The 12,093-nt window shown below is 48.6% G+C and overlaps 1 protein-coding gene and 1 long non-coding RNA gene across 13 annotated transcripts in view; one reads left to right on the forward strand and one right to left on the reverse strand.

Moving 5' to 3' along the window:
• Positions 1–303: 303 nt before the first annotated feature.
• Positions 304–8,281, reverse strand: LOC104914260. 3 transcript variants are annotated; one of them, XR_795926.2, is made up of 7 exons: positions 7,948–8,281; positions 5,980–6,700; positions 4,517–4,666; positions 4,136–4,216; positions 3,567–3,710; positions 1,905–2,177; positions 304–591 (listed from the first exon to the last, which is right to left on the reverse strand). It is a non-coding gene; the product is annotated as an uncharacterized LOC104914260 (long non-coding RNA). The 3 variants fall into 3 exon arrangements; XR_795927.3 differs by having other exon boundaries at positions 6,215–6,700; positions 7,948–8,275; XR_795928.1 differs by lacking the exons at positions 3,567–3,710; positions 4,136–4,216; positions 4,517–4,666; positions 5,980–6,700; positions 7,948–8,281 and adding an exon at positions 2,294–2,308.
• Positions 2,404–12,093, forward strand: part of UBXN11 (UBX domain protein 11) — a 12,281-nt gene continuing 2,591 nt past the window's right edge. For 2 of the 10 annotated variants that reach the window (XM_019622761.2, XM_019622762.2), the window contains exons 1-10: positions 3,438–3,637; positions 4,614–4,714; positions 5,481–5,535; positions 6,500–6,576; positions 7,055–7,166; positions 8,534–8,751; positions 9,422–9,499; positions 10,731–10,851; positions 11,660–11,760; positions 11,977–12,044. In XM_019622761.2, coding sequence (XP_019478306.1) covers positions 3,442–3,637; positions 4,614–4,714; positions 5,481–5,535; positions 6,500–6,576; positions 7,055–7,166; positions 8,534–8,751; positions 9,422–9,499; positions 10,731–10,851; positions 11,660–11,760; positions 11,977–12,044 — 1,127 coding nt within the window. In that variant the 5' untranslated portion in view covers positions 3,438–3,441. The other 8 variants (XM_019622770.1, XM_019622771.2, XM_019622767.2 and 5 more) reach the window with 7 other exon arrangements.

A 12,093-nucleotide genomic window follows, 5' to 3' on the forward strand; every position in this document is an offset into this window, starting at 1 on the left:
ATAACCCCCGCCGGCCGGGATAGGCCAGGACCGGCGATTGGCAGCTCCGGATTGGCGAAAGAGCTGGGGGATTTGAACTCGGTGATTGGTCCGCTCGGCAAAGACCGCCTGTGATTGGTTAGCGCTGGGTCGAGGGCGGTGCCCCGGGTCCGCCCGGTCTGCTGGGGGCGCTGTGCCCTTGTGCTGCTTCAGCCTGGCAATCAGGGTGCGGCTGCGGCCGCCCCGGAGGCGCGGGCGGGCGTCGTGTTCCCCTTAGCGAGCCCGTTCGAGTGCCGGCCCGTAACAGCACGAGAAATAAACGCGTCGGAGCCTCCGTACTTTATTTCTCAGAGCTTCACAGCACGACCGTGCTTGGAGCTGATCCTCCTGGAGGCTGCGGCCACAGGGAAGCGCTGTGGGGACACGGGGACGGGAGCTGGCGGCGGAGCGGGGGAATGCCGGACTGCGGGGATCTTCGGCTCAGCACAGCCGCAGGAGGAAGGCCGCAGCCAGCCCCAGGGCCACGGACAGGAGGGCCGGGCTGCCGCAGGCCGGGCTCCGGGCCGCGATCCCCTCTGTCATGGTGCTGTTGTCCTCCGCCCGGCCTAAGGGCTGGAAAAGCAAAGAGGGCAGTTGGCGACGGCTGCAAAGTCAGGCAGAGAGGCTGGGATCTCCCTGTCTCGTAGTGCCTCAGTGCCATGCGCTCTCCTCAGGCCCCACACGCCAGCAGAACTGAGGACTTGTGGGTTTTCCCACTGCAGGAAGCAAAGCAGGCGCTCCCTCGTGCTACCGCCCTTTTTCGAGGCTTTTAGAAACAGCGAGTGGGAAAGTGGGAGGGGTTGGCCTCGGAGGAAGTGGCTGAGGATGTGGGGCCTGCGAGGCCAGTGCTGGAGGATGTGGGGTGCAGAGACGGAGCTGGGAAGGTCCCTGGTGGAACCAAGGGGGAGGGGAGCCAAGACCTTCCTGTTGCAAGGGGCACTGCAATCATTACATGAACTGGTAATGCAGCTGGGGTGGAAATTTCAGGGCAGCTTCCTTCCCTCTCTAAAGAGCCCCTTCTGAATTAAGGCACTTGCTTGAACACCTCCCACCATGGCTGTGCGGAACCACTTTGTGTTTCACTGCTCCTCGACCCCAGAGGTTCCCTCTGGAGCTATAGTGGATGATTAGGATGGGCCTCATTTTGCAGGCACTCTTTCTAGCTGTGAAGGTTTGTTGTCACAGGGTGAGATGCTGAAATGTAAATGCATCCCATGGAGCCTGCAACGTATCACATCTGTGTGGCATTTGAGAGTGATGCCAGCTCATCTGGCCTCATTACCAACATACAGCAGAAAAGAATAAAATCAACCCAAGAGCTGCTCTGAGGAGCATCACCCTCCCCGGAGGTCTTTACCCACTTCTGAGCAGAGGTCCCACCCAAGGGATAGCTGCCATCTGCCTGCATGGTGCTGGAACCCTTAAAGGGCCTCCCAGCAGTAAAAAGGCAAAAGGGAAGGAGGGAACCCTGTTGCTGTGCCGTGTCCCTACAGCCATGCTCAGCAAACCTGAACCAGGCAGCAGCGAGGATAGGGAAGAGGCCAGCATGCAAAGGAGAAGCTGCACAATTTGGGGGAGAGCTGAGATGACAAGGTTATCGATATGCATAAAGCTCTTAAGCAGAAAAACAAACAAAACAAAACAAAACAAAACAAAAACCTCAAACAAAAAGCAACATACAGAAGTATTTAAACTTTGCAGCCTGCAGTGCAAAGCTCCTTTTACAACAAGCAGGGTTAAAGTAAAATAAATTGCTGTGGCTCCCAGCTGAAGGCAGAAATTCTCCCACTGGTTGGATCCCAGACCCCTAACCACTGTCACAGCCCAGGGATGGGTCTGGCTGCTTCCCAACATTTGGGGTGCCCGAGCAGTGGGCTTTCTCTTACCAAGCAGAGGGCGAGCAGGGCAAGCAGGAGGAGCAGGTGGGCACACTGGAGAGGCTGCATGGTCCAAGCTCAGCGCGCAGCTTGCTGCAATGCTTCCTCATCTGCTTGCGATGATTGCTATCAGAGCCTTTAAAGTGCAGCCGTGGCCCCATCTCACCAATCACACTTTCCTTCCTCATGCTGCTTCTGTAGAGCACAACCCATCACCCAGAAGGGACACCATAATTGAAGCCATGGAAAAGCGCCAGGAAGGCATTACTGGTGCTGCTGATGCTGCAAGGATATGCAGGTGGGGATGATGCTCTGAGCAGGACGTCCCAGCCACCATCTCCAGCAAAGGCAGCGAGCCCCTTGCCCTCCCATTTCCAATACCATATAGCACTCCCTACATTGTGCCCCATGCCTCTGTAGTGCCAGCACCAATTACAGGTTCAAACCCTCCGCTTCAGCAGGAGGGTCTGCAAACACTGCGCTGTGTAATGAACCTCCTGCCCTGCAGTGAAGGACAGGAGCTGAGCCCAAGACACAAGCGTGGCAGGGTGGTCTGATCCACATCACAGATGGTGGCAGGGCTCCCTTCAGCCCTCACAGTGCTCGCAGCACATCGCTGAGCTGCACCACCCACCTGCCAGCAAACAGCAGAAAACAGAACGGGCTATTTTAGGACAGGTTGAAACGAGCAAAGCTACACCTGTTTTCATTTCTGTGAGTGCATCACAGTGAGCCCTGCACGAGGGCTGGCAGCTCAGAGTGCAGCATACTGAATGCTCTTGGCATTGCATCTCCTATTTCACTCCCAAAAAATCTGGAATGCAAAAAGTTCAATAGCCTTTTTGCCTGAGTACACAATTGAAAGACTGCTCATTTCTCAACTAGCCAAGTTCTGGTCTTGCAGCTTTCTCTGGCAGCCAGTGAATGCCTAATAGATAAATTCCAACTTTCCTTCTTGTTTTCTTCGTATGTTTCCTTATGGTATATATAAGATAAGAAAATATTTATTCCCATTTGTGATATTTCTGTCCTGGGCAGCACTGGAATTATTTGTTAAGATGGCACGATAGCCCGTGGTTATTTCTCCTCCACTCTCTCTTATTTCACATTTTGTGGAGGTCCCCTGAGCTCATTCCCACCTCATTAAGATCAACTTTTAATAGGTACAAAGTGATGCGCACTCTTTGCCGCGGTGCACGCCGGGACTTGTAGTCCTCTCCCGTCCGTCCCGCTCCACGTGACCGTGGCTCAGCCAATCACAGCGTCCAGGCGTCGCCGTGGCAACCGCCGGTAAACAAGATGGCGGTGCGGGCGCTGAGAGCGGAGTGAGTGCTGCGGGACGGGCGGCCTGCCTCGGGCCTCGGGCCTCCCCGCGGAGCCAACGCCGAGAGTCTGGGGTCGGTTCTGGCCTTTATTTCAAGTCCCTTTGTGGTGGGGGGCCCACAGGACGCCTGCGGGAGCATTCGGGACCCTTTCTGCGTGGCGCTGACTGAGGGGTGCAGGAACGCCCTGCCCAAAGGCACGCAGTGTGTGCCGGTGAGGAAGAATGCAGAGTTTGGGCCCTTCGGGACAGCCTCTTCCTTTATGTTTTAGGAAACTTGCTCATCAAGCAATCCCTCCCTCCACAAAGCTAACAAACCTATCCTTGTTTTTTATATATTCCCTCCTCACCATTTTTCATAGCAGGGCCCAGCTGTGCTGTTTGCTGGCAAGGCACTGCTCACCATCCGACACCTCTCATGGTGAGCGCAGCTCTTCTTCCTACACGTCCACCATCAGATAAGTGGCGGAGGGTTTCGACATCCTCGGCAAGACCTAGAGCACATTAGAGCTTCATTTCATTTCACAGTTCCACTTTAGGTCATAGCTGGCCTGTTAGATTAACAGCACAAAAGCTGCTCCTCTGCTGTCAGTGAAATTTCCTGTTTCTGCTACTCCCAGATGTTGTACTTTTCATTAAGGCAGCTCTGTGGTACTTTCTGCCTCTCTGTGTGGCACAGGATGTTCTCTACCAGCATCACAGTCTCTTTCTGCCAGCACCATTTTGTGTTCGCTCTGAGCGAACTGAGATTTTACGTTCCTTTTGGTTCTGTGCAGTAACAAATGCCCTCACCCACTCATTATTTTCAGAGTGCTTCTGGGAGTGAATAGCCTGGGGCCACTCTGCTTTCTCCTTCCCTCAGTGTAACACCTATATTTCTTTACCTGTTTTTTGGAGAAGTCACATGCAAAATACTGACCTGTTTTCTTTCATACACTTTGTGCCTCTTCACAGGTGACACAGCCTTCCCCTAAGGCAGCCTTCCTTTGCAGGGACAACACTAAAAAAGAATATATGACATCACAGAATGGCTTAGGTTGGAAGAGACCTTAAAGATCATCTAGTTCACCACTTCACAGAGTGAAGTCTCTCAGAGATAAGGAGGTTCTTGACCATCATAGTCTCTCAGTGACAGTCTGGTGGACTGAGTACCCCAGGCCAGGGCTATTTGGTGTTGTCTCCCCCTCACGTACACAACATGCTGCCATTGACATAGCCACCTCCCTACCAGGAGCTCTCAAAGATAAGAGCTGAGGGATTTCCACCCCACACCTGCCAAAGGTATCCTTTTTTTACCTACCTTGGTAGAACCAGAGCTCATGTGTGGGTTCCCTTATGGTGCAGATAAGTCTCCAATATGAATTGCCTTTCTAGAGGTAACGTATTTGTGCTTTCAGGTACAGTTCCCACTGACATGGAGCTCATGTCATCCATGATGCAAAAAATCAGTCTGTTGGAACAAAAAATAGATAAACAAGCGCAAGAAATCCAGCTGAAGGTAAAAGTTCTGGCCATTACCAGGCCTGTTCAGTGTTCTGCTTTAACTTTTCAAGCCAGGGTAGTGATACACTTACTTAGACACAGTCTGGGCTAGAACAAGTTAATCCATAGCCTACTCTGTTAATTAGACAGGTTAGCCTTTGTAAGACAGCAGAGCAGTCATATCTGCCCTCGACATGGAAGCAGCTCTTACTGCTCTGATCCTACTGTGACTTTACAAAGTAATGACTCTCAGCATCCTTTCACTACTATCTATTTGGCTTCAGACTCTTTTCTTTCTTTTGTATTCTGAAAACAAAACAAAGCAACCAGTGGTTTAGACAAAAAAAAGTAAGCTTAGAACAGGTTTTTTTTATAATACTGTTGAGAATAAATACTGTTTAATTTAGAATAAATAGCAATGGGTTGTTTTTTTTTTTTTTGTGGTTTTGTCTTGTTTTCTAACTGATGGTGACAGAGATGCTGGTCTGCTTTGTAGATCAGCCACTAACAGGCCTAAGTATGAGCTGTGTTCTTGTGCAGATGGAAGGGGGAGATAGATTAGCAATGTCCCCAGTCTAATATGGGAGCAATGTATTACATCCCACCCCCCTGCTGAGTCACAAATTAAGACATTTGTGAGGCCATTTTGACCCTTATTTTGCCTATCTGAGAGAGAGCATGTGCAACACTGCCTCACCCAGCCAGGACTAATTATGCAAACTGCATCAAGGTCCTGAAAGCAGAGGATCTTAACGAGGTCATTATTCATTCTGATCTTGAAGGACAGGAAGATTGCGGAGCTTGAGGAGAAGATGAAGACTCTTCAGAAAGGAGAAGGTAAAAATTGTTTGACTCTTGGCACCTTGCTCTTACCCATGGGAGAGTTACAGGTCTCCTGGTACTGCTGCAGAGCAGGCTTGGAAACCTTCCCTCTCAGCCATCCCTGCCTCAAAAGCCTATGAGCCTCTTCCATGGGTGGTATCAGTTACACACACAGTGCTGTTTGCCAAGGTAGATCCTCACTTCAGTTGCTCTGCTTTTCTGGTGCAGCACTAGACATTATTTCCTGACCTATTTTCCGTGCCTTAATACGTTTCCATGAGCACAGAACAACCACAGACCAGAGGATGGCCAGAAAAAAAAAGAACAATATACACCGTACAGTTCAAACAGATTGGGAAAAATAAAACAAACAAACAAACAAACAAAAAACCCAACAAACAGAGCAACTCATAGCTAAGCAAAACCAAAAATTTACTTGCAGTCTCAAACAGCACTTACAGGTCCAGGCTGACTTGTTTGCAAGGCAACTTAATGCTAAAATAAGTTCAGCTTTAAGTGAGTCACTGAAGCTCATCTGCTGCTCAATTCCTTGGAATCTAGTAACTCTCCTGCTGATCCCAGACACGTTTCCTGTCATGGCTGAACTACCTTGTTAGTGTAAAGCTGTGCTGCATCTCTATTTCCTGAGCAGAGAATACAAAGAAGTCTGTCAAACCACAACTGTGTTTTGTACCTCATCATACACTGTGCCAGCTACAAAGCCTAAGTTTCTGGATCCAGCTTTGGTGGACATCTGCTGATTTTTGAATAGGTCTCTTAGGACCAAGCCAAGCAGCTCTCAGTGTACAACGGTGAACAGCACCACTCACATCAGCTTCCCATAGCATAAAACTTCAGCAGTGTTTTACAGTTTACTGATAGTGCAGGAGGACTGCTGGGGCTTCCACGTTCTGTGACAGGGGCTACCAGTAGCTCTTCTTTAAGGCTATGCATAATAAAAGCAGATCTTCCCTCTCAGATGGTCCTGAATCATCCGCAGCAGAGGATCTGGAAACGAGGTGCCTTCAGCTGCAGACTCAGGTCTGGGAGATGGAGGTGAGATGCCTGCTTTACTTGCTCCAAGCCATTTGCACCTTCGATTTCAGATTGTTGCAGTCCCAGACTTCCTGGTTGTTTTCAAGCTGCCACTGTGATAACCACAAATTCTCTCTTCACTCCTCTGAAAGAAAATAACAAGCTGAATGTGAACTACTATATTATTATTATATTATACACAGATTTTATACAATTGCCTGCTGCAAGCCTCATCATTTTGGCTTCCAGGGCTGTGGAAATACACAGCTACTAGACTCTTGGGAGACTACTGTATCACTACAGATAGTTTAATCCTTCCTCCCTTTTACTTGCTTCTAGTAGAGCTGCTACTGCCAGTGAGTTGGCAGCCTGCCAACCCTGAGGTAAACCTTGTTCACCTCCACTTTTGCTTCTCACTATTGCAGCCAAGCACTGTGAGGCCTCTCTATCTAGTTTCTAGCTCTGGTCTACAACACTGACTTGTCCTTTCCTCTTACAGCGGTTTCTAAATGACTATGGTCTGATCTGGGTTGGAGACAGACACGAAGAGCTGGAAGACTTGGAGTCACTCAGAGATGACGAACTGCTGGCAAAGAGGTTCTGGAAGCCAGGTAAAGCATCAGTGCTCTTTGCTAAAGCAGCCATCCTAGGTCCTGCTGCATGCTTAGAGAAGGTATGATACTCCTTAGAGTAGATAAGCAGATCATCAGAATCTGTGATCCTGTTCTGAGGTCTTCACGTCAGTCCATCTCAGGGTTAGAGACATGGAACAACTTAAAAGGAGCTGGGACAGGCAGAGCACTGGTGTTCTATATACACCTATATTTTATAAACTTCATCTGAGGAAAAAGGAGAGATCCTGGTGGCGCAGCCATTTAGAAGAATACCTTCACAGCAGCTGCTTCCTGAAGAGTTCACATACCCTGAATGTTTGAAGCTTGATTGCTCTAAAAACACTGACGTAAAATGGGTGGAAAACAGAACCAGATGCTTTGTGTATTTAGTAGCCATAGCAACTTACCCGTATTGTCTGGCTCCATCAGAGTATTGTTTGCCTTTCCTCCCAGCCACCATGTGAGTGGTTTAACTGGGACCTGATTGTGCTGTTTGGAGTCCAAGCATATTTGGCAAAGTGGTAACAGAGGAAAAAAAAGAACACTACTTGGGCTATATAACTGTTGCTACTAACTAACAACTGTGCAAATATTAGTTTGTTAATCTAATCCCTTAGATGAAGGAAGGAGGAAGGCATGAAAAGCAATAGAAATATTTTCATACTTTTCATATTGCTTACCCTTTTTAAGGGAGATTCCCTCCCTCTCATTTAAAGCTTTTTTCCCCCACCCTTAATCACACCTCGAAAAATCAGAACAAAAATACCAAAGGTCTTACCCTCTGTTTCATTTTCTCTTTTCATTTCATTCTTCTGTCCCACTGTAATGCTTCCACTGCTTCGCCCTATCAGCCTCCTCAGATACCCTCTGCACCGTTCGAGCAAGAGAGAAATAACTCTGCTGTAGTGAGAAGTGCTGGTGGCTCAGAGCATGCAGCCACACTGACATTTCTTCAGCAAATCTGCCCTGGTCCATTTAGCCAATTTACGTTACTCATTCCTCTCTGTGCATTTTGCAGCACTACATTAAGGGTCAACACTTAAGAAATTACAACCAAAACCAAGTTGCTGAACAGTTGGCTGCATCTTAGCTAGCAGCTGCTGTGCTCATTGTAGGTGAAGGCTGTTTTTCTGCTACCGTGCCCTTGCAGTTTTGCACACACCCACATAGATCTGGCAGCCCTGAACCACGGCAAGATTGTTGCACCACGCTTTGCAAAGTGACAAAGTGACATGACACACGAAAGGCAGCAATGACAGCCCCAAAATGTTGGGATGCAGAGACTCCTCAGACACATCCACACAGAGGTGAAAGCTGCTCAGTTGGCACCTCCTTCCCCCATAACTCTGCTCTTTCTGCCACAGGTGAGGCAGTTGTTTCCAAACACCAGGTTGATTTTGATTTAATCTTGGAAAACGTGAAGAGTTTGAACATGCTGGCTGGAGATGGTGTCTCTCACGTTGAGCACACACCGGGAGGAGCTCGGCTGAGGCAGCCAGAACCCCTCCCTCTGACACTGTATCAGAATGGGATCGTCATGTTGGATGGACCCTTTCGCTCCTATGAGGAACAGTCTGCTCAGGTATGAAAAGGTTTGTGCAGGAGTCAGGCATGAGCCACCCTGCTGTGATTCACTGTGTATCAGCAAAGGGAACTTAGAAGAACAAGGCCAGTGAGATCATCTCAGTCCCCAAAACGAGCAGCTAACGAGACCTCCAGCCTTCACATCCCACTGCCCTGCTGGGATGCCTGTACTGTTCTGCAGCACAGTTGGAGAAATCACAGTGCAAACTGCTGCCATGCACAATAAGTCTCCTCCAACCTTGATGGAGTAGCAGTATTAAACACTGGCAGCAAAATTTTGTGGTCTTTTTTTTTTTTCCCCAATTGGCTGGAAACAGAAATGCTGAGGTGCTAACAGGGTGAGTCCTGTTCTTAGCCCTGCCATCAGAATGATCCCAAAGAATGGTTATCAATCAGGTGATAGGTGCTTTATACATAAAAATATAAATGCATATAAAACAAACCTTAAACTTGTTCCCAGCACACCTTTAAAAATCAACTGAGCAGCATTTTTTTGTTTTTGTATTATTATTTTTTTTTTATGAGAAGGGGAGTCTGGGTGCAGACTTCTTTTTTTTTGCACAGCAGAAATATTACAAACAGGAGCAGCCCAGGATGTAAACATTAGTCATCAGATAAATAGAAAATCAGAGGTATGACCATGAATGAGCTGTCATTTTTTGTTTCAGCAATGCCTGCAGGATATTATGGATGGTTATTTCCCTTCAGAGTTGCAGGCACGCTACCCAGATGGTGTTCCTCTGCAGGTAAGCAGTGCAAAGCTCTGCTCTCATGGGGTTTTTGGAAGAAATGTCTCTCTTTTTTGCTCAGATTTCTTTCACCAAACTACATGTTCTCTGTAGCAATCTCTGGTTGAGGTTTCTGAACGCAGCATACAAGCAACTACGTTCTGTGCATGTGTGTATGAAAGTGGTGAGGAACACATGTGCCTGAGCCGTTACAGGATGTAGGTGAGCAGTTGTGCATCAGGGCTGAACAATTTCTCTGCCTGGCTGAATCTTGGCTTGGATCAAGACTCGTGAGAGCACAAATAGGCTCTGCAGAAGAGGAGTGGTATATACAGCACCTGAAGAGCTGTGCAACAGCAACATCTCAACTAGTCCTCCTGGAAGAGATTCTAAAAACAGATTGGAGAAGTATATCTCACAGAGTCTGCAGAGAGTTTAATTTGCAGTAATTTAAATGGGTTTGGCCACCTGCAGTCCTTTTGGGCCAATTTTCTTTCTAATTTTTCAGGGATGGCAAAAAGCCAAGGCCACATTTTCAGACTGAGGGCCTCAGAGGACTCTGATTTAGGTCTCTAAGTGCCTCTGAAACGTAAGTGGGCATAGGCAGAGGGGTGCACCTGCCACCACCAAGAAGAAAGCAGGGCACATCTGTACAAATAGGTCAGAGCAGCGTGAGCTGGTGGGGGTGGTTGGAAAACCAGATGGAAGCGGAGGGACTGTGCAGGGCTCTTGCATATGTGGTAGCCTGTAGCCAGCTTATTGCAACCGCACCTACCGGCCACAGGACAGTACTAAAGCCCAGGCAGAAAGATTGACCCTCTTTATACAGTTTTTCCCACTGCTGGGGGCCTCAGTCTGGCACTGTCCCTTTGTCGGAGCCATCCATCAGACCCCACTGCAACTTCTGCAGTGCAGCATGAGTGACAGTAAATCCCCCTCCACTTCCAAACAGCTGCTTTCACACCATAGAGAGCATTTTCAAGCATAGAAACAGACCTTGTCATGGAAAGAGGATGGCTGTCCTTTGCCTGTCGAGATGTTGAACTACACTGAGGCCCGGATAGTCCAGGATTTGCTCGGCTAGAAAGCCTAGAGGAACTGGAGATGTGTTTAATCGGGTTTGGACAGCTGGAGCAGTCCCCAAGGAACTATCTCAGTTCCATTTGGGACTTACTGCTCTAGGTTGCTGTAATTTATTATTTTTTGGTACAGTGAGCCTTGCTTATAGCAATCAGCCTTAATCCAACAGGTCACTGACAGAAGAGATGTGGTATTTCAGGAGAGAGACCTTCCTGGGAGTTTTCCTGGTCATGGCCAAGTTGTTGGCCATTCAAAACTAAGCAGGGTGGAGGAACCCACCGAGATCCCAGGTAAGTTCCTACACCTATCTCAAAAATGCATCTCCCAAAGAGAAGAACTGAAACCTCACTGGGGCAGCTAGCAAGAAGTGAATGTGTGGGGTCTCAAAGAGGAAGGCAACACTTCTGGGTCAAAGCTTCACCTTTCTCAGCATCAGAGGAAGCCAAGGGAACCATGCATTCTTTGAATGAGGTCAGGCCTCATATTTCCTCATTTTGCTTCTGGGTCCTAGCAGCCTGCATAAGCAAAGCTGAGTACTCTGACTGGCTGGAGAGCCAAACGTGGTCAGCCAGGTAGGCAGAAAGCAGTAGAGCTATGCATGCATAACTAAACAACTTATACACTGCCCTCAGCAGCATCTTCATATTTATATACATTAATACTCTTGCTTATCTCAGAGACATTCATAAGCAGAGAAGTTCCCTTTATCCTTTATTAGCGGGAAAAAAATAGCTGCCCACTGACACCACACCAAAAGGAACTGACACAACTGCAAGATGAGCAATTTTCCATGCATGTAAGAACTGCCACAGTATCAGACCTTCCTGTTTGCAGCAGAGATAACAGGGTTTCTGCCTGTTACACACTGCAGGTGTGAGCTGCACAGTTGCTCACTGGTTACGCTGGCAGTTACAACATTAGCGGGCCAGAAAGTGGGACAAGCTGCAGCTGGGGACCAAGAGCCAGCATCCACATGGCCAGGAGAGGGTAGAGCTCTCTCTGCCGGATGTTCTGCTCCCTTTTCACTAAATCAGTTTATTCTGAGGGAGAATTCTGTAGATATGTGATCTTTTCGACATATTCCATCTTCTCTGGCAGGTCCCACACCCTCTCTGGAGCAGTTTTGGAACAAATACTCTACGTCATCAATGCACAGCGAAGCAATGGCCACCCAAGACACAGTCGGAGCAATGCAGCAGGTATGGATGTGCCCAAACAACAACCCAAGGAGCAGGCTGGCATGGTTCCTCAGGCTCAGTGCTCTGCACGCAACCATACCTCCTCCTTCTAACCTCTTCCCCAATTGCTCCATCAGAGCACACACGCAGCACTTTGGCACCTGCTCCTGGTCTGTTCTGGCTCTGGTTTGTCTCTGTGTAGAACAGGTGGTGATACTCACCTGGGTTTGGTTGCAGGGCTCTGAGGGGGTGCGGAGCAGCAAAGAGATCGTGGTGGGGACACCCGGGCTGCCTGCCCTGCAGAGGTACGGGTACACACATCCCTGCCCATCAGCTCTCCCTCCTATTTCAGTT

The sequence above is a fragment of the Meleagris gallopavo genome, chromosome 25 (genome assembly GCF_000146605.3).
Source record: "Meleagris gallopavo isolate NT-WF06-2002-E0010 breed Aviagen turkey brand Nicholas breeding stock chromosome 25, Turkey_5.1, whole genome shotgun sequence".
Classification (NCBI taxonomy): Eukaryota; Metazoa; Chordata; class Aves; order Galliformes; family Phasianidae; genus Meleagris; species Meleagris gallopavo.